The sequence below is a fragment of the Equus quagga genome, chromosome 10 (assembly GCF_021613505.1).
Source record: "Equus quagga isolate Etosha38 chromosome 10, UCLA_HA_Equagga_1.0, whole genome shotgun sequence".
Taxonomy (NCBI): Eukaryota; Metazoa; Chordata; class Mammalia; order Perissodactyla; family Equidae; genus Equus; species Equus quagga.
The window spans coordinates 64,469,238-64,493,365 of record NC_060276.1 but is presented as its reverse complement, the minus strand read 5'-3'; the positions used below and the strand labels follow the sequence as shown (position 1 = coordinate 64,493,365).

Genomic DNA, 24,128 nt, shown 5'->3' with positions numbered 1-24,128 from the left:
AATACCAGAAGAACTGCCAAGAGTTGTAATTGGTTACCTGCAGAGAATAGAAGTCATGGGTAGAAAGGGGTTGGTCAAGGGACTGGCTATTATTTTAAGGCTTGTAGAACTATTTGTTTTTTAAAAATATGTAAATATATTATTGTTATATAAATAAAAATTTAACTTAAAAAGATTACATATAACAATTTTTGAAAATATAAACAAGTTTAAAGAAAAAAAAGTACTCAGTTCCACTCCCCAGAAACAATCACCTTTCAAATCATGGTACACTTCCAATAGCTATCTTTTATTTTAAGCATATACATTTTTGGTTTTATACAGACAAGATAATATCTGTATATACATTGTATATTACGAGAATTTCCTCAAATTTCTTGGTAAACATCATGCTTGATGGCTGCATAATATTCCACTGGATGACTATATAAATTTGTTTACTGTTGGCAACTTAGAGTGAGGAAACCCTTGGGATATAATAAGTTCTCAACAATTTCCACAAAATGCCTTTATTTGCCAAGCTTTACTTTCTATAATTCCATGACAAAATTAATAATTAAAATGGCATACCCATTACATACATAGTATTATAAATGAGAATGCAAAGAAGCTCAAAATTTAAATAACAAGAAAAAGCTTAAAATTAAGAAAAATCCTGATACAAAATGAACAGAGGTACTAAATTCATGTTTCATATCAACTTGGAATTACCACGTCTAGGAATATAGCTATAGAAATGATCAGAAATACAAGAAAATATATCACACTATTATTTATAAGAGCATAAAGTTGAAAATAAAAAATATGTACAACACAGAGGACTAAATTACTCTCTGGCTATTCAATGAGTTATATTACCATTAAAAATCTAGAATATTGCAGGATATAGAACCTTATTAAATATAAATGCAACTGCATTAAGAAACAAAACATACATACATAAAATGTTAACAGTGGTTATCTCTGGTTACTGAGATTACAATTGTTTTCTTCTTTATACTTGCCTATAATACTCATTACAGAGAACAAACTGTGCTTTCTTTAATTAGTGGACGTATTTAAGGGTTTATGGGCAAATGCTGCTCCAAAATTACTCCAGTTATTTACATCTATTCCACACCAGCAAAAGGATCAAGCATATAGAACGGTATAAACCACGTAGGTTAAAAAACACACAAACACACAAACAGGAAGCCTGTAGAGAACTTCAAAACTCCCTGGTATCTATCCACTAATGAAGAGCTGAATAGGTTTAATAAGCACGTTTATCAAACCACTACGCATTCCAAGTACTGAGCTAGACTGCGAATACGAAAGATGAAAAAACACCTGGTCACTGCTCTAAAAGAGACCACCAACTATAAGACAACAGACATATAAACAATTGTAATGCAATCTAATTTGCAATAATCAAAGTATTTGTTTACAAGACATAGATGTGATCAACGATATATCTTAGTTTTGAAAAGCATACAAGTGGGAAGCAAAATTATTTTGCCACCAAAAGAAAAATAAAGAAAGAAACAGAGTGAAGTGACTAAACTGGTATTAAGAATTATTTTACAACTATTTAACCTCTAATATTATTCAGTCTGGAATATGTAAGTCCATAGTGAGATAAATAACCAAAATATTTTCAGATTTTCTTAATACTAGTATACACTCAAAACAAACACAATTAAAACATGAACCATTATTTGAATAATGCTGCTACAAACCTTCTTGTACATGTCTTTTGGTAAAAACATGTAAGCATTTGTTAGGTATATACCTAAGAGTAGAACTGCTGGGTCATAGGGTATGTATATGGCACTGTTAAAGCACCACAAATAGTTCTCCAAAGTGGTTATTCCAATTTACATTCCACCTGCAGTATATAAGAGTTCCAGTTGCTCCAGATCCTTGACAACTCATGGTATTGTCTGTTTTTTAAATTATAACCTTTAAAAAATAGTTTAAGGTTCACAAGAACTTGCAACAGTAGTACAGAGTTCCTGTGTACCCTTCATCCAGCTATTCCCCAAAGGTAATAACTTACACAACTGCAGTACATTGTCAAAACCAGGAAACTGATGTTGGTACAATACTATGAACCTAGGCACAGAGCTTATTTGCATTTCACCAGTCATTATATATACTTTTTTTGGTTGGTGTATAGCTCTATGAATTTTTATCATGTATGTAGACTCATGTAACTTTACCATAAAAGCAGGATACAGAACTGTTCCATCACCATAAAAAAAAACCTCCTTTGTGTTATCCCTTAGTATTTACACTCTCTCCTTAACCCTGACCTGTTCTCCATCACTATAATTTTTTGACACATCAAGAATGCCATATGAATAGAATCATACCATATGTAACCTTTTGAGATTGGCATTTTTCATTCAGCATAATGCCCTTGAGATCCATCCAAGTTCTTGTATTGATCAATATCAATAGTTCATTCCTTTTTATTGCTAACCAATAGTCCACTATATGGATATACCAGAATTTGTTTATCCATTTACATGTTAAAGGACATTTGAGTTGTTTCCAGTTTTTGGCTATTACAAATAAAGCTGCTATGAACATCTGTGTATAGGTTTATATGCGAAAATAAGTTTTCATTTCTCTGGCATCAATTTTCAAGAGTGTGAATGCAGGGTTGCATGGTAAGTATATGCCTAATTGTTTAGTTTTTTTTTTTTTAACTACCAAATTGTTTTCCAGGAAGAGTGGCTGTGCCATTTTACATTCTCACCAGCATTGTGGAAGAGATCCAGTTTCTCTGCATCCCCACCAGCATTTAGTAGTGTCACTATTTTTTATTTTAGCTATTCTGATAGTTATGAAGTGATATCTCCTTGTGGTTTTAAGCTACATTTCCCTACTGGCTAGTTATGTTGAACATCTTTTCACATGCTTATCTGCCATGCATAGATCCTCTTCAGAGAAGTGTCGGTTTAAGTCCTTGGCCCATTTTCTAAGCGAAAATTCTTGTTTTTTTCCTACTGTTACATTTAGAGAAGTCTTTATATATTCTAGATATGAGTCCTTTGTTAGACATGCTATTTGCAAATATTTTTTCCAAGTCTGTGGTTTGTCTTTTTCTCTTAACAGAGTCTCTCACAGATGAAAGATTTTAACTTTGATTGTCCAATTATTGATTTTTCTTTATTGGATTATACACCTTTGGTGTCATGACTAAGAACTCTTTGCCTAACTTTAGCTCCTGAAGATTTTCTTAAACAACTATAATGTTTTACATTTAGATTTATGATCCATTTTGACTTGACTTTTGAATAGGGATGAAGCTTAATTAGGTCAAGGTTCGTTTTCAGCCTATGACTATCCAACTGTTTCAATACCATTTGTTGAAAAGGCTATCCTCTCTCCATTGAAACACTTTTGCACCTTTGTCAAAAAACGTTTTTAACTTGCATTTCTCTGATAATTAATAAAGATGAGCAGCTTTTCCTATGTTTATTGGCCATTTGGATATTGTCTTTTCTAAAGTTCTTTCCAGGTTCTTACCCATCTTTCTATGGTGTCGTCTGGTTTATTCTACTGATTTTTTTTTTCTGTGAGGAAGACTGGCCCTGAGCTAACATCTGTTGTCAATCTTCCTCTTTTTGCTTGAGGAAGACTGTTGCAGAGCTAACATCTGTGCCAATCTTCCTCCACTTTATGTGGGATACTGCCACTGCATGGCTTAACAAGTGGTGCTAGGTCTGCACCCGGGATCCAAACCTGCGAACTCCAGGCCACCAAAGCAGACCACGTGAACTTAACCACTCCGTCACTGGGCTGGCCCCATCCTACTGATTTTTAAGAATTCTTTACATATTCTGGTTAAGAGTCCTTTTTGTATCTATGTATTAAAAATTGCTTCTTCTATTTGCTGGCTTGCCTTTTCATTCTTAATGTGAAATGCCTTTGATAAATAGAAGTTCTCAATTTTAATGAAGCTGAACTTATCAATTTTTCCTTTTATGATTGGTACTTTGCATTTCCTATTTACGAAAATTTTCCTACTGAACGATCAGAAACATCCTCTTTGCTGTTTCCTTCTAAAATCTTTATTAAAGTTTTAGCTTTCACATTTAAATCTACAAACCACCTGGAACTAGTTACCATAGAAATACAAATTAAGACTATGAAGGCTTACCACTACATATCTATCACAATGGCTTAAAAAAAAACAAGACATCATCAAGTGATGATCAAGATAGAGAACAACCAAAACACACATACATTCACTGCTGGCGGGAGAGAAAACCGGTACAACTGTTTTGGAAAAATGTTTTGGCAGTCTAAGCCAAAGCTGAATATACACATACCTCTTACCCAGCAATCTCTCTTCTAGACATATACACAACAGAAGCACATATATATGTTCACCAGAAGGCAGATACAACAATTCTTTAAAAAGTTTAATTTTTGGACTTCTACTTCTGGAAAGATCAAGTAAAGATACTGTTCCCTCTTCCTCACAATAAGTACAGCTAAAAACCCTGGACATTATATTTAAACAAACAAAAGAAGTTTCTAAAAAGTTAGAAGGAGGCAGACTGGCTAGGGACCGTGGGACCTAAAGAACAACATGGCAGTAAGTTCCATAGGCTTACTTTTTGCCTCACATATCCCAGACTGAGTGCCCAAGAGCCCAGCAACTTGAAAATGCCAGTGGGTGCTATGAAAAAAAATATTTTCAAGAAAAGTCTGCTCTCTCTAGCCAAAGGACCAAAAGAGGGGCAGCCAAGCAAGATAGAAAACTTTAAAACAATAACCGCTCAACTCCAGTCAAACAGCATAGAAAAAATATGCCGCACCTCCACCCTTGCCAGTAAAGGCTGAGTTGAGTGGGGAGCCCTGACTTCTACCCTCATCTAGTTGTGACAAGGCACTACCAGAGTGGTGTCAGAGAAGTCTGAGTCAACAAGGTCCTCCCCTTGACCCAGCAGTGTCAGTGAAGACCATGTAGGGAACCAGGACATCCACCACTACCCCACCACCCTCACCCCCCCACAGCAGTTACAAGAAAAACCTTTTCCCTCCCTACTGCAGTAGTATCAAAAGAGGCCTTGTGGAGAGTGAGGAATTACACCACCAGTGAAACAGTAATGAGTTACCCCTGTAGTGTCCGTGGAGGCCAATGGGGGAGAGGTTGTAAATAGGCAAGCCTAACCTTCCCAGCCAGGATAGTATCAGCAGAAACCAAGTGAGTAGGCTGAACTCCCACTCTCTACTGATAGTAATGAGGTAGGGCACCTCAGGCCCCAGCAGAACGTGTGTCAGAAGAGGCCTGCTATAACAGAATACTTAAATAAGATCCACAGACTCATGACATAATAACCAAAATGTCCAGTTTAAATAGATCTTTGTCATAATAAGAACCAGGAAAATCTCAACTTCAATGAGAAAAGACAATCAGCAGATACCAAGACTAAGATGACATAAATGTTAGAATTGTCTGACAGGGATTTAAAAACGTAATAAATTATTTTACAATAATTTATTATTGTTATTTTGTTTACAGTAAGCAATTATTAACACACTAGAGATAAATGAAACAAAAAAAAATAGAAAGTCTCAGCAAAGAAATAGGAGACATAAAGAAGAACCAAATAGAAATTGTAGAACTGAAAAATACAATAACAAATTAAAAACTCAATAGACTGACTCAGCAGAAGAATGTAGAGAACAGAAGATTCAATGAACTTTGAAAACAGAACAGAAATGACCCAATCTGAACAGATAGAAATCAAATGAAAAGAAAAAAATAGCAGAGACTCAGGGGCCTACAGAACTATAAAAAAAAGATCTACTATGCTTGTCATTGAAGTCCTAAAAGGAGGGGAGAAAAGAAGGGGCTATAAAAGTATTCAAAGAAATATTGGCTGAAAATTACCAAAATTTAGCAAGAAACACAAACCTACAGATTCAAGAAGCTGATTGAACCACAAACAGGGTAAACCCAAAGAAATCCATGACAAGACACACCATAGTCAAACTTCTGAAAACTAAGATAAAGAAAAAATCTTGAAAGAAGTGAGAGTCTTACTGATAGGGCAAAAAACAATTTGAAAAATAGCATGTTTTTTAAATTAAAATATATTCAACATATAACATTGTGTAAAATTAAGGTGTAGAACATGTTAATTTGGTACACTTATATATTGTAATATGATTGCCAGGTAGCAACAATTAGCACCTCTATCATGTTATACATAATTATCATCTCTTTATAGTGGGTGGAATAATTAAGTTCCAATTTCTTAGCAAGTTTGATGATCATAGTAAAATGCTGTTTACATGCATTAATTGGCTCAGCCACTATGGAAAACAACATGGAGTTGCCTCAAAAAACTAAAAATAGATCTACCATATGATCCAACAGTTCTACTTCTAGGTATATACACAAAAGAAACGAAAACAGGGTGTCAAAAAGATACGTGCACTCCCACGTTTACTGCAGGATTAGTCACAACAGCTAAGATATGGAAATAACTTAAGTACCCACCAACAGATGAATGGATAAAGAAGATGTGGTGTGTATATATAATGGAATATTATTCAGCAATGAAAAAGAAGGACATCCTACCATATGTGATAACACAGATGGACCTCAAGCACATTATGCTAAGTGAGGTAAGTCAGACAGAGAAAGACAAATAATGTTTGGTATCACTTACATATGGAATCTAAAAGAGCCAAACTCGTAAAAATAGGTTTTTCAAAAGAAATCACGGAGGCCAGAAGCAAGTGGCGCAACATTTTTTCAAGTACTGAAAGAAAAGAACTGCCAACCCAGAATTCTACATCTAGCTAAAATATTCTTCAAAAATGAAGGGGAAATCAAGAAATTTTCAGATGAAGTTACTCTCAGAGAATCTGTTGGCAGCAGACCTGCCCTACAGGAATGGCTAAAGGAAGTTCTCTAAAAAGAAAGGAAATGATAAAAGAAAGAATATTAAAACATTAGGAAGGAAGAAACAACAATGAAAAGAACAAAAATATGAGTGAATAAAATAGATTTTTCTTCTTTTAAGTTTTCTAAATTCTGTTTGATGGTTGAAGAAAAAATTATTACACTGTCTGATGTGGTAATCGATTTATGTAGAGAAAACATTTAAGACAAGTATATTACAAAAGGGGAAGTCAAAGGGATGTAAAGGGATAAGGTTTCTACACTTGAATCAACATGGTAAAATGATGACAACAGTCATAAGTTATGTACATAAGCACATATACTGTAATGAGCTATGTACATGTAATGTAATATTTAGAGGAACCACTATAAAAGTTAGACAAAGAAATACTAAAAACCACTATACATGAATCAAAATGGAATTCTAAAAAAGGTAAAGGTCACCCACAAGCAGGGTAGAAGAAGAAATCAGAAACAAAAGAAAACAGAATGAAAAAGAATAAATTGAACAAAAAAATAAAATGGCAGCCTCAACCCCTATATTACATGTAAATGGTTGTAGACCTGAAACTGATACAATGTCATATGTCAATTATACTTCAATAAAAAAAAATGTAAATGGTCTATATACACCATTTAAAAGAAAGAGATTAACAGAGCGGGTGAAAAAACATGGCCCAACTATATGCTGTTTATAAGAAATTCACCTCAAATATAACAAAATAGGTAGGTTGAAGATAAACGGATGAAAAAAGATAAACAGTCAGTGCTCCATATCCACAGGTTCCGCATCCGTGGATTCAACCAACCGCAGAGTGAAAGGCCTATGATGGTTGTGTCTGTAGTGAACACGTACAAACTTTTTTCCTTGTCATTATTCCCTAAACAATACAGTATAACAACTATTTACATAGCATTTACATTGTTTAGGTATTATAAGTAATCTAGAGATGAGTTGAAGTATGTGGAAGGATATGCATAGGCTATATGTAAATACTATGCCATTTTATATAAGAAGCTTGAGCATCTATGGATTTTTGCAGCTCTGGGGGGTCCTTCTGGAACCAATTCCCCAGGGATGCCGAGAGACTGTACCATGTAAATGTCAATTAAAATAAAGCAGGAATGGCTATATCACTATGAGATAAAGTAGGTTTCAGAGCAAAGAAAATTATGAGGAATAGAGAGGGACATAGCAATCCTACATGTGTATACACCAAACAACAGAGCTGAAAATATGAAGAGCGAAAACTGAAGGAGGAAACAGACAAATCCACAATTACATTTGGAGGATTCAACCCTCCTCTCGCAAAAATCAATAGCCAACTAGACAGAAAATTAACAGAGATAAAGAAAAACACAAGCACCCCATCAAAGAACAGGATATGATCAACATTTACAGAACACTCTGCCCAACAGCAAAATAAACATTCTTTTGAAGGGCCCATGTACGATGTACCAAGATATATCATATTTTGAGCCATAAAACAAAACATAATAAATTTAGAAGAACTGAAATCATACAGAGTATAATCTATTAACAGAACTGAACCAAACTAGAAATCAGTAAAAGAAAAATAATGGAAATCTCCAAATGCCTGAAAATTAAACAACATACTTCTAGCTACGAGTCAAAGAGGAAGTCTCAAAGGAAAAAAAAATACGCTGAACGGAAATGAAAATAGAACATACCAAAATTTGTATGACACAGCTAAAACAGTGCTGAAAGGAAAATTTACAGCACTAAATGCTTATTATAAAAGACATATAATAAGAAAATTATATATATCAACAAAGAGGAAAAGTCTTAAATTAGTAATCTAAGGTTCTATCTCAAGAAAGTAGAAAAGAGCTAAATAAAGTAAAACAAGATCAAACTGAAAATAGAAGAAAAAATAGAGAAAAATCAATGAAACAAAAAGCTGGTTCTTTGAAAAACCTCTAGTAAGACTGACCAAAAATGAGAGAATATACAAATTACCAATACCATGAATGAAACAGAAGTTATCACCACAGACTCTGCAGACATCAAAAGGATAATAAGGGAATGCTATGAACAATTCTATACATAAATTTGAAATTTAGACAAAAGGAAGCAATTCCTCAAAAACCAAAAACCACTACAACTCATTCAATATGAAATAGAAAATTTGAATAGTTCTATAACTATTAAGGAAATTGAATTGGTGATTTTAAAACTTCCAAAAAAAATCACCAAGGCCAGAAAGTTTCACTAGCAAATTCTACCAAAAATTTAAGATTAACACAAATTCTACACATCTCTTTCAGAAAATAAAAGAGAAAACAGTTCTTAACTCATTTTATGAGGCCAATACTATCCTGATACCAAAATCAAACAAAGACAGTACAAAAACAAGTGGATACAGACCAATATCTCATTAATATCCCTCAACAAAACATTAGCAAATGGAACCCAGTGCTATATAAAAAGAACTATACACCATGACCAAGGGGGTTTATTCCAGGGATGCAAGGCTGGTTCAATATTTGAACATCACTCTTATGTAATATACCACGTTAACAGGCTAAAGAAAAAAAAATAGATGATACTAAACGAGGCAGAAAAAGCATTAGACAAAATTAAACACCCATTCATAAAAAAAACTCTCAGCAAACTAGGAATAGAAGTGATAAGAGGGGAACTTCCTCAACCTGATGAAGAGCATCTACCAAAAATCTACAGCTAACATCATAATTAATCAACACTGAATGCTCTTCTCTTAAGATCAAGAAAGCAAAGATGTCCACTCTCACCACTGCTATTCAACATATTACTCAAGCTAGTTATAGCTAGTGCAATAAAGCAAGGAAAGGAAATAAACAGCATACAGATCAGAAAGAAGAAATGAAACTAATCCTTACTTGCAGATGACATAATAGTCTAGTAGAAAATCTGAAGGAATCTACAAAACAAACTCCGAGAACAAATAAGTGAGTTCAGCAAGATCACAGATAAAAGATCAACACAAAAATCAACTGCATTTCGGGGCTGGCCCCGTGGCGGAGTGGTTAAGTCTGTGCGCTCCGCTGCAGGCGGCCCAGTGTTTCGTCGGTTCGAATCCTGGGCACGGACATGGCACCGCTCATCAAACCACACTGAGGCGGCGTCCCACATGCCACAGCTAGAAGGACCCACAACGAAGAATATACAACTACGTACCGGGGGTCTTTGGGGAGAAAAAGGAAAAAATAAAATCTTTAAAAAAAAAAAAAAAATCAACTGCATTTCTTTTTTGCTTTTTTTTAAAGATTTTATTTTTTTCCTTTTTCTCCCCAAAGCCCCCCGGTACGTAATTGTATATTCTTCGTTGTGGGTCCTTCTAGTTGTGGCATGTGGGACGCCACCTAAGCGTGGCTTGATGAGCGGTGCCACGTCCGCGCCCAGGATTCGAACTGACGAAACACTGGGCCGCCTGCAGCGAAGCGCGCGAACTTAACCACTCGGCCACAGGGCCGGCCCCTCAACTGCATTTCTACATACTAGCAACAAACATGTGAAAACCAAAATTAAAACTATAATATCATTTGCAATCACTCAAAAAAATGAAATACTTAGGCGTAAATCTAATGAAACATATACAGGATATGTGCTGGAAACTACAAAAGATGGTGATGAAAGAAATCAAGGATCAACATAACTAGAGATACAGCATTCACAAGAGACTCAAAATAGTAAAGGTATTAATTCCCCCCAAATTGATAACAGGTTTAATGCAATTCCTATTAAAATCCTTACAAGATTTTTACAGATATGGAGAAGAGTATTCTAAAAATTTATATATAAAGGCAAAGATATTAGACTAGCTAAAACAACTTGGAAAAGTAGAATAAAGTGGAGATACTGCTGGACCTGATATTAAGGCTTACTATATAGCTACAATAATTAAGACCATGTGGTAAATGGCAGAGGGACAGACATATGGACCAATGGAATAGAATAGTGAACCAAGAAACAGTCCCACACAAGTATAGCCAACTGATTTTTCACAAAAGTAATTTGGTGGAGGAAGAATGGCTTTTTCAACAAATGGTGATGGAACAACTGGACATTCATAGGAAAAAAAAAACAAGAACACAACCTACACCTCACATCTTATGTGCGAGTCAAATATAAAATATAAAACTATAGAACTTTTAGAAGATAACACAGGAGAAAATCGTCAGGACCTAGGGCTTGGGGAAAGAGTTCTTAGACTTGACACCAAAAGCATGAAAAAAGAAGAAAACACTGACAATCCTAGATTTCATAAAAATTAAAAACTTTTGCTCTGTGAAAGACCTTGTGAAGCCGTACACTGTCAGAAAATATCTGCAAACCACATATCTGACAAATGACTCATCTAAATTACATAAAAAAATTTCAGAACTCAACAATAAAAAAGCAAGCAATCCAATTAGAAAATGGACAAAAGACGTGAAGAAATATTTCACCAAAGAGGATACACAGATGACAAACACACGAAAAGATTGTTCAACATAACTAGCCACCAAAGCAATGCAAATTAAGACCACAATGAGATACCACTACATACCTATCAGAACAGCTAAAATAAAGAATAGTGATAACACCAAATGCTGGTGAGGATGCAGAGAAACTTGATCTCTCACACTTTACTGGTGGGCATGTAAAATGGTGCAGCCACTCTGGAAAACAGTTTGGCGGTTTCTTAAAAAACTAAATAGTCACTTACCATGCAACCTAGCAATCACACTCCTGGACATTTACTCTAGAAAAATGAAAACTTCGGTCCACACAAAACCTGTACACAACGTTCACAGCAGCTCTATCTGCAATAGCGCAACTTGGAAACAACCAAAACTCCCTGCAATAGCGGTATAGTTTGTATTAAACAAACTGGTACATCCATACCAGGGAATACATACTAATCTGTAGAAGAAGGAATGTACTATTGATATACAGGACAACTTGGATGGAACTAAAGGGCATTATGCTGAGCGAAAAAAGCCAATCTCAAAAGATTACATATGTAGATCATTTATATAACAGTCCTGATATGGCATAATTATAAAGATGGGGAACAAATTAGTTATTGCCAGGAGTTAGGGATAGTGGTGGGGGTAGTGGTAAGGATGGGTGTGACTATAAAATGGTAGTAAGAGAGCAATCTCTGTGGTGATGGAATATTTCTGTATCTTGAATACAGTGGTGGTTACCAGAGCCTCTACATACGTGATAAAAAGACATACATACACATACAATCAAACAGTGTCAATTTCTTGGTTTTTAGTATTACAGGTATGTAAGATTTAACTATTAGGGAAAATTAGGTGAAAGGTTCACAGGACCTCTCTATACTACCTTTGCAAGTTCCTGTGAATCTATAATTATTTCTAAATAAAAAGTTAAGAAAGAAACAGTATCAAGCTAACCAGAGACCCTAAGACTGTGAAAAACTATTTCCTGTCCACATAAGACAATATTAGAAACGGTTATTATGCTAAAGTTTATCTTAATGTGTCTTTCCAACTGCTTTACCATAAACAAATATTTATATTCTATTTTCTGAAAATTACTGAATCATGAGAAAAAGAATATAGACAGACAGGCATAATCTCTAACATTTGTAGATTTAATCTGCACAGGTTTAGCTACTCAAGAGTAACCCCACAGGGGTCAGCTTGATGGTGCGGCAGTTAAGTTTGCATGTTCTGCTTCAGCAGCCCAGGGTTTACCAGTTTGGATCCCGGGTACGGACCTACATACCGCTTGTCCAGCCATGCTGTGGCAGGCATCCCACATATAAAGTAGAGGAAGATGGGCACGGATGTTAGCTCAGGGCTAGTCTTCCTCAGCAAAAAGAGGAGGATTGGCAACAGATATTACATCAGGGCTAATCTTCCTCAAAAAAAAAAAAAGGCAAACAATATAAAATGTATTCTTTTAAAAGTTATTTAATCATATGCTTTTATAACTTTACGTACTCAAACCATTCCTTTGTAAGGTATCCCAGACTCTTTAGATTTTAAATATCTAACAGAATTAACTCTTCCTATGGTCTGACTGGAATTTCTCTAGACTTAACCTTAGGTGTAGTTCAGGACTCTGCTAGAATTAAAACATGTTTTACACACACAGTGTAATATCTTTCAAGCTTTAAAACATGTATTAAGGCATACCTCAGCCATCTTGGCAGTAACTCCATCTCTTCATCCTTTGTTATTATGTGAGGAAGACTGGCCCTAAGCTAACATCTGTGCCAGCCTTCCTCTATTTTGCATATGAGTTGCAACCACAGCATGGCTTGATGAGGAGTTGTGGGTCCTCGCCTGGGATCCGAACCCGTGAACCCTGGGCTGCCAAAGCAGAGTGCGTGAACTTAACCACTACACCAGCTGGCAAGCCCCTCTTCATCCTTTTCTTAGTCATGCTTTCACACATGTAAATGTGTGTGTACATATGCTTATATATATTTTTTTCCCCTTCCAAATGCAGTTCAAGTCTGGTAATCGCTAAGCTAAAAGTAATTATCAACAACACATATACAACACACCCTATACCTATATAGTGGTATAAAGTAAGATTCAAATTTCTACAACAGGTAAAGATATCAGGAATACTTTCTTAACTTTAAAACTCTCTAACAGATTTGTCACCAAAGATGATATAAAAATGGCCAATAAGCACATGAAAAGATGCTCAACATCAATTATCATTAGGGAAATGCAAATTAAAATCACATGAGATACCATTACATACCTATTAGAATGGGTAAAATAATTTTTTAAAAAACACAATAATACCAAGTGTTGACAAGGATGCAGAGCAACTAGAACTCTAATAGACTGCTGGCGGGAATACAAAATTATACAACCACTTTGGAAAACTGCTTGGCAGTTTCTCACAAAACTAAATGCAAACTTACCATACAACCCAGCAATTGCACACTTGGATTTTCATTTCATTTGGGTAAATATGTAAGGGTCACACAAAACCTTACAGATGAATGTTTAGAGTAGTTTCGATTTTAATTCTAAAAACTGGAAACAACTCAAATATCTCTCAAGTGGAAATGGCTGAACAAACAGTGATACATCCACACAATGGAATACTACTGAACAATAAAAAGGAACAAACTATTGACATATGCAGCAATATAGATAAATCTCAAATGCATTTTGTGTGTGCGTGTGTGTGAGAGGAAGATTGTTGCTGAGCTACCATCTGTACCAACCTTTCTCTATATTCTTTCTATGTGGGATGCCGACAGAGCATGGCTTGATGAGCGGTGTGTCCGTTCCCAGGATCCGAAACTGAAAACCCCAGGCCGCCAAAGCAGAGTGCACAAACTTAACCACTATGCCACTGGGCCGGCCCTCAAGTGTATTTTGCTAAGTCAAAGAAGTGAGACTCAAAAAGCTAGAAATTTTATGATTCCATGAGTGAATTTCTTGAGGGGTGATGAAATCATTTTATATCTTGATTGCATCTTGCATTTGTCAAAAATTACAGAAGTATACACCAAAAAGAGTGAATTTTACTGTATATAGATTTTTAAATATTTTTTTAAAAACTTTCTATACATACAGAAAATATTTCCTACCTCACATTAGTTTCATCATTAAATTCTTCGGCCCATTTTTTCCTTGATTGTGCAGTAGTAGAACCATCTAAACGGTAATAGTCAATGTTTCGGAGCCACTTCCCTTCACCTGAAAATTTAACAAGAAGAAAAAGGAGATTTGATATATTGTTCTACAGTAGTAATAGATCTTCCTCCTTGCTCATCATTTAAAAGCTGGTTATATATATTTTATTTGCATAGCAAAACGTACATTTTTTTGATCAAGGGGTAAGAAACTGTATTACAAATAACTTCACCACAGACTTCCTTCCAATAGATATTGAATAGCAAAGGAACTTTTAAAAAGTATTTCCGGGGCCAGCCCCATGGCCAAGTAGTTAAAGTTCCACGTCCTCCACTTTGGTGGCCCAGGTTCACAAGTTTGGATCCCAGGCGTGGGGCTATTCTTCCTCAAGCCAAACCAAAAAAAAAAGAGGAAGATTGGCAATGGATGTTAGCTCAGGGCAAATATTCCTCACCAAAAAGAAAAAAAAAAAGTATTTCATCTACATGTGAATTTCTTAAAAGATTTCCTTGATTAGAATCCTTTAAGATGGTCAAAAGAATATGATTAAGTTGCATTATGCTCAAGAAGCTTGCTTTTATTTAAATCTGTAAATGGCCAGGTTTGCCTCTTCTTATTAACAAGTCGATACTGATCATATAGAAACCAGAGATATAGAATGCGTTTAATCATTCACTGAACAAATATTTACTGAATGCCTATTATGTGCCAAAAACTATTCTACAGTCTAGCCACAAATATCAGCATATGTTCCTATTTCATGACAATTATGTGAATGTGTGAGTAAGTAAAGGATTGTGACTTTGTAAGATAAACAGTGGTCAGACATGTCAACTTCTGGACAGTGAGGTGAAATTTTACCCAAGATTTACATTGGTACAAAAATACCAAGGACCTAAATGCTTGAGACATTTCTATATTTTATCATACATAATTTTCATTCCAATTCTTTAACTGTAAACATAATACCACTATTTCCCATCCAAGCAAAATACATATCATCACACACCAGAGTCTTAACATTAAAAAAAAGTTCACAAAACTGAGATTTGCGTCTTTTGGCAAATTTTATACTTAAATTTAGTACATTAGTTTAAGAGATGCTTTTCAACATGTTTATTACTTACCCATATCTTTACTTATATTGAAAACCTAGAATTTCCAGGCTGAAAACTCAGTAATGGCTAAGAAAGGCTATTTATTTATTTACGGCTTGTATTTATTTCAGTTGGGAAAAAAAGGCATACACATCTAAAGGGAAAAAAATTTGAGATAGATGGTTGAATAAAAAAGTAAGAGGTTAAAGTCACATTTGCATTAACTGTTCACTTGAACAGGATAATTATTAAAGAAAATATACTAATCATAAATGAATGGAATATGATATGAATATTTTAAAAAGTACCTCAACATACCCTTCAGTGGTAACACAAATGAACAATCTGTACTACCACTTCTGTGAATCCAACACTGAAAAACTGACAGAGTCGGTATAGGTTAATAATCAAAAATACCGACTTTGGAGTCAGATTCCCTGAGTTTAATCCCAGCTTCACTATTTACTAGCATTTTCACTCAGGGCAAGTAATTAAACTCCTTGTACCTCAGCTTACTCGTCTTTAAAAATGAGTAAAGGGGCTGGTCTCGTGGCATAGTGGTTAAGTTCATGCTCTTTACTTTGGTGGCCCAGGGTTCGCAGGTTCAGATCCTGGGTGCAGACCTAGCACTGCTTGTCAAGCCACGCTGTGGCGGCACCCCACATAAAATAGAGGAAGATGGGCACAGATGTTAGCTCAGTGACAATCTTCCTCAAGCAAAAAGAGGAAGATTGGCAACAGATGTTAGCTCAGGGCCAATCTTCCTCACACAATAAAAATTAAGTAAAAATAAAAATAACTACAGCACCAATTGCATAGCACTGTTGTTTATTAAATGAGTTAACATAAGGGGAAAAAAAAACACTTAGAACAGTGCCTGTCACATAGTAATTAAGCTTATCGAGTACTTAATATTATCATCCATGATCCCATAGCAAGTTACATCTATCTTTATTATGACACATATTATATGTGTTTGAACACTCTCTATAACATGATTTCCTATAATACCCCTTGAACCGATAACATGATTTCCTATAATACCCCTTGAACCTAGTTCAGTGCCCAATACACAACAGTAGTAGTGGTAGTAGTAGTAGTAATAGTAATAGTAGTAGCAGGTAATCAAAACATAAACCGAACTGATTGATGGTTAAGACAAAAGTTTTCTGAAGACAACTTATAAAATTAGATACGAACTAGCAAGCATATGGAAAAACATTCAACCTTACCAGTGGTCAGAAAAATACAAATTAAAACAATGACAACTGTTTTTACCCATTAAAGATGGGGAAAATGTAATTACAGTATTACAGGTACATAGTAACGTAGGCAGCTTCCATTTATTCATGGCAATAGAGTAAATTGATATAACTTTTTGGTAATATAGCATTTCAGATAATGAAGCACAACCAGAACACAGAATCTGACCAATAAAACTAATATATAACGACAATAGAAAAATATATTTAAGCCAACATTATACTTAACTATAGTCAAATCAAGGAACACAAATACTCACTACCCATATATATGTTAAAGACAAGTCAATAAGAAGGAATCCTAGAAACAAAGAAAGGGGGACAATAAGAAAGATAAAAAGTGCCAGTATATACCTAGCACTGAAATGTAATGGACATATAAGAAAATGTATCACTAGGGCATCATTCTCTACAGAAAAGAACCAGAGACGATCCAGATAAGAGTGATGTATTACCTTGCCAATTCACCAAGTTATTTACTATAGACCTACTACATGTCCAACTCTGATAGGCTCAGAGTATGCAAAAATGGGTAATAGTAAGCCTGTCTTCAATGAACACAGACTTTAACAGAGACAAGCATAATTACCATACAACATGAAGCACTCTCTGGGAGCAAAAGCCCTGGAGTCATCTGACTCCCGTCTGTCTTTCTCACACCCCATTATCTGGTCCAAGAGTAGACCCTACTGGCCCAATTTTCAAAATACGTAAAGGACTGAATTACTTCTTAGCACCTCCCTTGCTACGACCCTAGTCTAAGCACTACTGATTCTTACCTGGATTACTGAAATAGCATCCTAACTGGTCTCCCTCCCACTCTTGACCCCTATAGTCTGGTTTAACACAGCTTCCCAAGTGATTCTGTTAAAATTAAAGTCAGATCACATGACTCCTCTTTCAAAAACCTCAGAGTAAAACTCATCTCAGAGTAAAATTCAAAGTCCTTATGATGGCCTGCAAGGCCCTATAAAGTTACCTATCTGATCTCATCTCCTTTCCCCATTCTGCCCTTCACTTACAGGCTTCAGCCACATATGAAGTCCTGCTCTTCCTTAAACACGTTAAACACATTCACCTCTTGGTGCATTTTCACTTACTGTTTCCTCTGCCTGGAATGTTCTTCCTCCAGATGTCTGCATGGCCCACAGTCCCTTCAGATCTCTCCTAAATGTTACCTCATCAGTAAAGCCTTGCCTGAGCACTCTACATACTGTCCTCCAAAATTCTCGATCACTTTTACACCATTTCATTGTTTCTCCACTGCATTTTTTGCTATGTATTTACTTGTTTGTTTCTTATTGGCCTTTCCTAACAAGAATGTAACCTCTAGGAGGTTAGAGACATTTTCTCTTTTGTTAACTTCTTTATCCTTGGCAATCTGATTGTGCCTCGCGTATGTTAGGTATTCTATATTTACAAAATGAAAGGAACCCTGGAATGATCCATGGGTTCTGTAAACATTTAATTTGGAGCTTGGAAATGAGGCAGTAGCTTAGTGGTGACTCTTAGTTGCACTTGGGGAAGGAGGAAATAACTCTTCACTCTTTAAGCAACCAAGGCCCAAGGTAATAATATTCCATGTAAGAATTTGCTTGGGGAAAAAGAGAATTCTACTGATAAATGTACTATTAAACCACTGATATAGTGTGTGGTACGGTAGCAAATAAAGAGCTAATGTTCCTTTTTAATTACTGTAGTGACCTAAACAACCAATGCATCTGTCTAAAAATAAAGATACCATCTGCCTATGACTTGTACAGGATGTAATTAGGGTTTCTTCCCCCCTAAAAAATAAGAATTTATCATATTTACAATGAATACAATAACAAAAAGTGTTATCAGTATAACTGGTCAGAATTTAAAACTAACAGCACTGGGGGCCGGCCTGGTGGCGCAGTGGTTAAGTTCGCACATTCCACTTCTCGGCAGCCCAGGGTTCACCAGTTCGGATGCCAGGTACAGACATGGCACCACTTGGCAAAAGCCATGCTGTGGTAGGCGTTCCACGTATAAAGCAGAGGAAGATGGGCATGGATGTTAGCTCAGGGCCAGTCTTCCTCAACAAAAAGAGGAGGACTGGCAGTAGCTCAGGGCTAATCTTCCTCAAAAAAAAAAAAACCACTAACAGCACTGCATTCCACGAGTATGCAGGAAAGCATGAGATGAAAATAAAAAGCTACAATATAGCTTCCTTTTTGAAAAGTTTTCTTTAGCAAGAAGAGACTTATCTCTCAACAGCTGTTAAAAGTATGATTCTGATCACTCAAATAACTACACTACTACCTGTAAAAAAGTGTTTCCCTTTTAGTAGAAAGAAAATATAAATACAACCTTTATATTGTTAATAAGTACTTACCAACTTTAATATTTAGGTGAAGAAATATGACTACTTTGAAGAAATAATACTACATAAATAGTATTTATATCATACACTGTATTATTCTCAAATAGGAAAATCGTATACCCTTGAAATCACTCATTTTACATGGGAATTTAACCCAAAGAAATTTTTAAAACATTCATAGCCATCAAGATGTCCACTGTAGATTATCTATAATAGTGAAAAATTGAAAATAATGTCAACATATAATAATAGAGAAAATAATTAAGTAAATTATGACACTTATTGGACAGACTATCTTAGAACTGAAAGCGATAAATATAAAGATTATATAGTAATATGAAAATGTTTATTAAAGTTTATTAAATGATGGTAAGTGAAAAGAAAAAAATTTAATTTATGTGGAGAGGGACTTCTGACATCACAACATAAGTTGCTGCACGAACTTGCTTCCCAACAAAACTGGTAAAAATTATTTTTAAAAATGGTGATGAGGGCTACATGGCAATGAGTACTTAATGTCACAGAACTATACACTTAAAAATGGTCAAAATGGTTAAAACCTTTTCCCCTTCCTATCTCTCCCCTTCAATTTGGATTTTTTTTCCTACTAATTATCTGATAAAGAGCAATATGGTGTAGACATACTAAGGAGCTATCCGAGATATTCTGGGGTAGAGACATTAGACCAACCCCTTACTAAATCACAGAAATACTTTTTCTTCAATTTCCTGGGAACTTAAATTTCTGTATTTACTTGTTTAATATCTGTTTTTACCATTAGATTTTAGCTCCTTAAGAGAGGGACTACAGGAATGACGTAATCCTCATGGTGGCATGAGAGGATCCCTTTGTCTCTCTCAATCTACAGTGAGAAAAACATCCATAACCCAACAAAGGCTACATTGCCCAACACACCAGGACGCTGGAGAGATCCACACACCAGTATGTACAAAGGAGGGTGGAGTGGAGCACAAGGAAGAGGTTAAATGGGGGAACAGCAAAGGGAGGGCCCAGTAGACCCTCAACCATGGCAGATGAGCCAGCTTCTCCCAGCCCAAGAGAAACCAGTAGGTAGCGTGGAGTCATGTATGCACCTCCAGTCAGTCAGCTGCAGTGACACCTGCAGGCACAGGGAACAGAGTAGAAGCAGAGGCAGAGCCCTGTGATCCTGGGACCCTTTGCGGCTCAGAGCCTGGTAGTAGCAGCAGAGGCATTTAGAGAACCCAGACCATCCCAACCACAGCAGTGCCTGCAACCACAAAGTAATGGGCAACAGCAGAGGTGGTGCCCCAGGAACCCAACCCCCTTCCCTCCTTCCCCATCCCCATGCCATGGTGGCAGAGCTTCTGACCCTGGTGATCTCAAATGCAGCAGAGGCATTAGCCATCCATGTACTCTGGGCAGCAAAGTCAGCGACTACAGTGACATCAGCGATGGCAAGGCATCAGTGACCCCCAGAGGCACAGGAAGTGATGATGAGAGTACCAGTGACACACCAAATAGAGGTGGTGGAGGATGGAACGTGCAGATCCTAAAATATAACCAGAAGCAGCTCAGGTAAGAAAAACCAAAAACTATACTATAGCACCACCTGCTGAAAAACAAAAGCAAACCTCTAATCTCCAACTGCCTGAAAAGTTTGAATCAAAACAAACAAAGGTATACCTAAATAAGAACAGTATTTGCTATACCAGCAGGGGAATAACTGATAAAGCACCAAAAAAAAGCCATGGGAACAAAGCATCACAAAAAGAAAATAACATTTCTCAAGAAATCAATATAAAGTCATGGAAGATTGTGATCTTTCAGAATTCAAAAGAGCTGTTAAGAAGAACAACAATGAGCTACAAGAAAACTTTTTTAAAAGACAGTTCAATGAGCTAAGGAATAAAATCAATGAACAGAAGGAATACTTTATCAATACTTTTTAGGCTGAAATTCTAAAAAAAAGAACAAATAGAAATTCTGGAGATAAACAACTCAAAAAAATGACATGAAGAATGCATTAGAAGGCTTTGGAAATAGAGGTGATCCTATTTAAAAGAGAATTAGCAAGCTCAAATATATAAAACTAGAAATGATGCAGGTAGAAAAGAGAAAAACTAAGACCAAAAAATGTAGAGATTCTATGACAATCATTAAACTCCATTAGAAAGGGCAACATAAGGATAATGAGTATCCCAGAAAGGGAAGAGAGAGAAAAGGGAGCAGAAAGCTTATTTTTAAAGAAATAATAGCTGAGAACTTCCTAAACCCGGGGAAGGAACTGAATATACAAATCCATGAAGCTAATAAAACACCCAATTATCTCAATGCAAAAAGACCTTCTCCAAGACACATGATAAGAAAACTATCAAAAGTCAATGACACAGAAAGAATATTAAAGGCAGCCAGGGGTGGGGGGGAGGCTGAGACAGGACAGTGACCTACAAGGGAACCCCCATTAGGTTACCAGCAGAAACTCTCTACAGGCTAGGAAGAGTGGAATGAAATATTCAAAATATTTCAAGATAAAAACAGTCATCCAAGAATACTCTATCCAGCAAAGATATCTTTCAAATATGAAGGAGAAATAAAGGCATTCCCAGGCAAACAAAAGCCGAGGGACTTCATCATCACTAGACCTCCCTTACAAGAAATGTTGAACGGAGCTCTCCTAACTGAAACAAAAAGGCAAAGGTACACAAAGCTTTCAGCAAGGTGATTAACAGACAGAAAGAGTATGAAAATCATAACTTTGTACCAGAACAGGCTAGTAAACAATTATAACATACAGGCTAAAGGGAAAGGAAACATTAATAATAACTATAGCCATTTCAATTTGGTAACAATACAAAAAGGGATAATTTGTGACAACAAAAACATAGAAGGGAAAAAGAAAAAGGAGAGAATCTGCATAGGCAAAGGAAGATAAGATGCTATCAGCAGAAAACGGACTATCTCATCTATAAGACCTTTTATACAAACCTCACAATAACCACAAAACAAAAATTCAGAGCAGAGACACAAAACATAAAAAAAAGAGGACACTGAGAAACACATGACAGAAACCACCAAAGTGAAATGGAAGACAGAAACAAAAGAGAAAAGGAACAATGGAAATATAGAGCAACCAGAAAACAAGATAAAATGGAAGTATTAAATCCTCATATATCAATAATCACCCTAAATGTAAACGGATTGCATTCACTAACCAAAAGACACAGAGTGGCTGGATAGATTAAAATACAAAACCCAACAATATACTGCCTCCAGGAGACTCATCTCAGCTCTAAAGACAAACATAGGCTCAAAGCGAAGGGATGGAAGATGACACTCCAAACAAATGGCAACCAAAACAAAGCAGGCATAGCCAGGCTTACATAAGACAAAATAGACCTTAAGCCAAAAAAAAATAGAAAGAGACAAAAGTAGGACATTACGTAATGATAAAGAGGACAATCCATCAAGAAGACATAACATTTATTAATATATATGCACCTAATATAGGAGCGCCAAAGTATATAAAGCAATTATTAACAAACCTCAAGGGAGAAACTGACAGCAACACAATAATAGTAGGGGACTTCAACACCCCACTTACATCAATGGAGAGATCATCCAGAGAGAAAGTCAACAAGGAAACAGTGTCCTTAAATGAAACACTGGACGAGACAGACTTAATAGATACACATAGAACATTCCATTGAAGAAAACAGCAGAATATACATTCTTCTCAAGTGCACATGGGACATTCTCAATTATAGACTGCATGTTGAGAAACAAGGCAAGACTCAATAAATTTAAGAAGACTGACATCATATCAAGCATCTTTTCTGACCACAATAATACGATACCATATGGCAAAATGGGTAAAGGGGCAGATATGTATAGTGATGGATAAAACCTAGACTATTGGTGGTGAACAAGATGCAGTCTACACAGAAACTGAAATATGACAATGCACATCTGAAATTTACACAATGTTATAAGCTAATATGACCTCAAAACAAAATTTTTTTAAAAAGAAACTAGAAATCAACTACAGGAAGAAACTTGGAAAAGCCACAGGTATGGGGAGACCAAAAAGCATCCTACTGAACAACTACTGGATCAACAAAGAAAACAAAGAAATCAAAAAGTACCTGGAGGGCAAATGAAAAAGAAAACACAACATACCAAAATTATTGGGATACAGCAAAAGCAGAACTAAAATGGAAGTATATAGCAACACAGGCCTACCTCAAGAAACAAGAAAAATCTCAAGTAAAAAAATCTAATACCACACCTAAAGGAACTAGAAAAAAGAAGAAGAAACAAAGCCCAAAGTCAGAAGAAGGAAGGAAATAATAAAAATCAGAGTGGAAACAAATGAAATAAAGACTAAAAACACAATAGAAAAGATCAATGAAACTAAACTCTGATTCTTTGAAAAGATAAACAAAATTGACAAATCTTTAGTTAGACTTACTAAGAAAAAGAAACAAGGCTCTTATAAATAAAATTAGAAACAAAAGAGGAGAAATTACTGTTGTAATTTCATAGAAATACAAAAGATTGTAAGAGAATACTATGAAAAGCTATCTGCCAACAAATTGGATGACCTAGAAGAAACAGATAAATTCATAGAATCAAAACCTCCCAAACTGTATCAAGAAGAAACACAGATCTGAATAGACCAATTACTACTAAAGAGACTGAAACAGTAATCAAAATCTTCCCAAAAAACAAAAGTCCAGGACCAGATAGTTTCACTGGTGAATTCTACCAAACATTCAAAAAGATTTAATACCTAACCTTCTCAAACTCTTCCAAACAACTGAAGAGGAAAGGACGCTTCCTAACTCATTTTACAAGGCCAACATTACCATGATACCAAAGCCAAACAAGGATGATACAAA

General features: G+C 35.7%; 1 protein-coding gene across 7 annotated transcripts in view; it reads right to left on the bottom strand.

Annotated features, from left to right (window-relative positions):
• Positions 1–24,128, bottom strand: part of ATRX (ATRX chromatin remodeler) — a 219,707-nt gene that overhangs the window by 36,079 nt on the left and 159,500 nt on the right. For all 7 annotated transcript variants that reach the window (XM_046672819.1, XM_046672821.1, XM_046672824.1 and 4 more), the window contains one exon: positions 14,497–14,605. In XM_046672819.1, the coding sequence (XP_046528775.1) occupies positions 14,497–14,605 (109 nt within the window). The remainder of the gene's footprint in view (positions 1–14,496; positions 14,606–24,128) is intronic.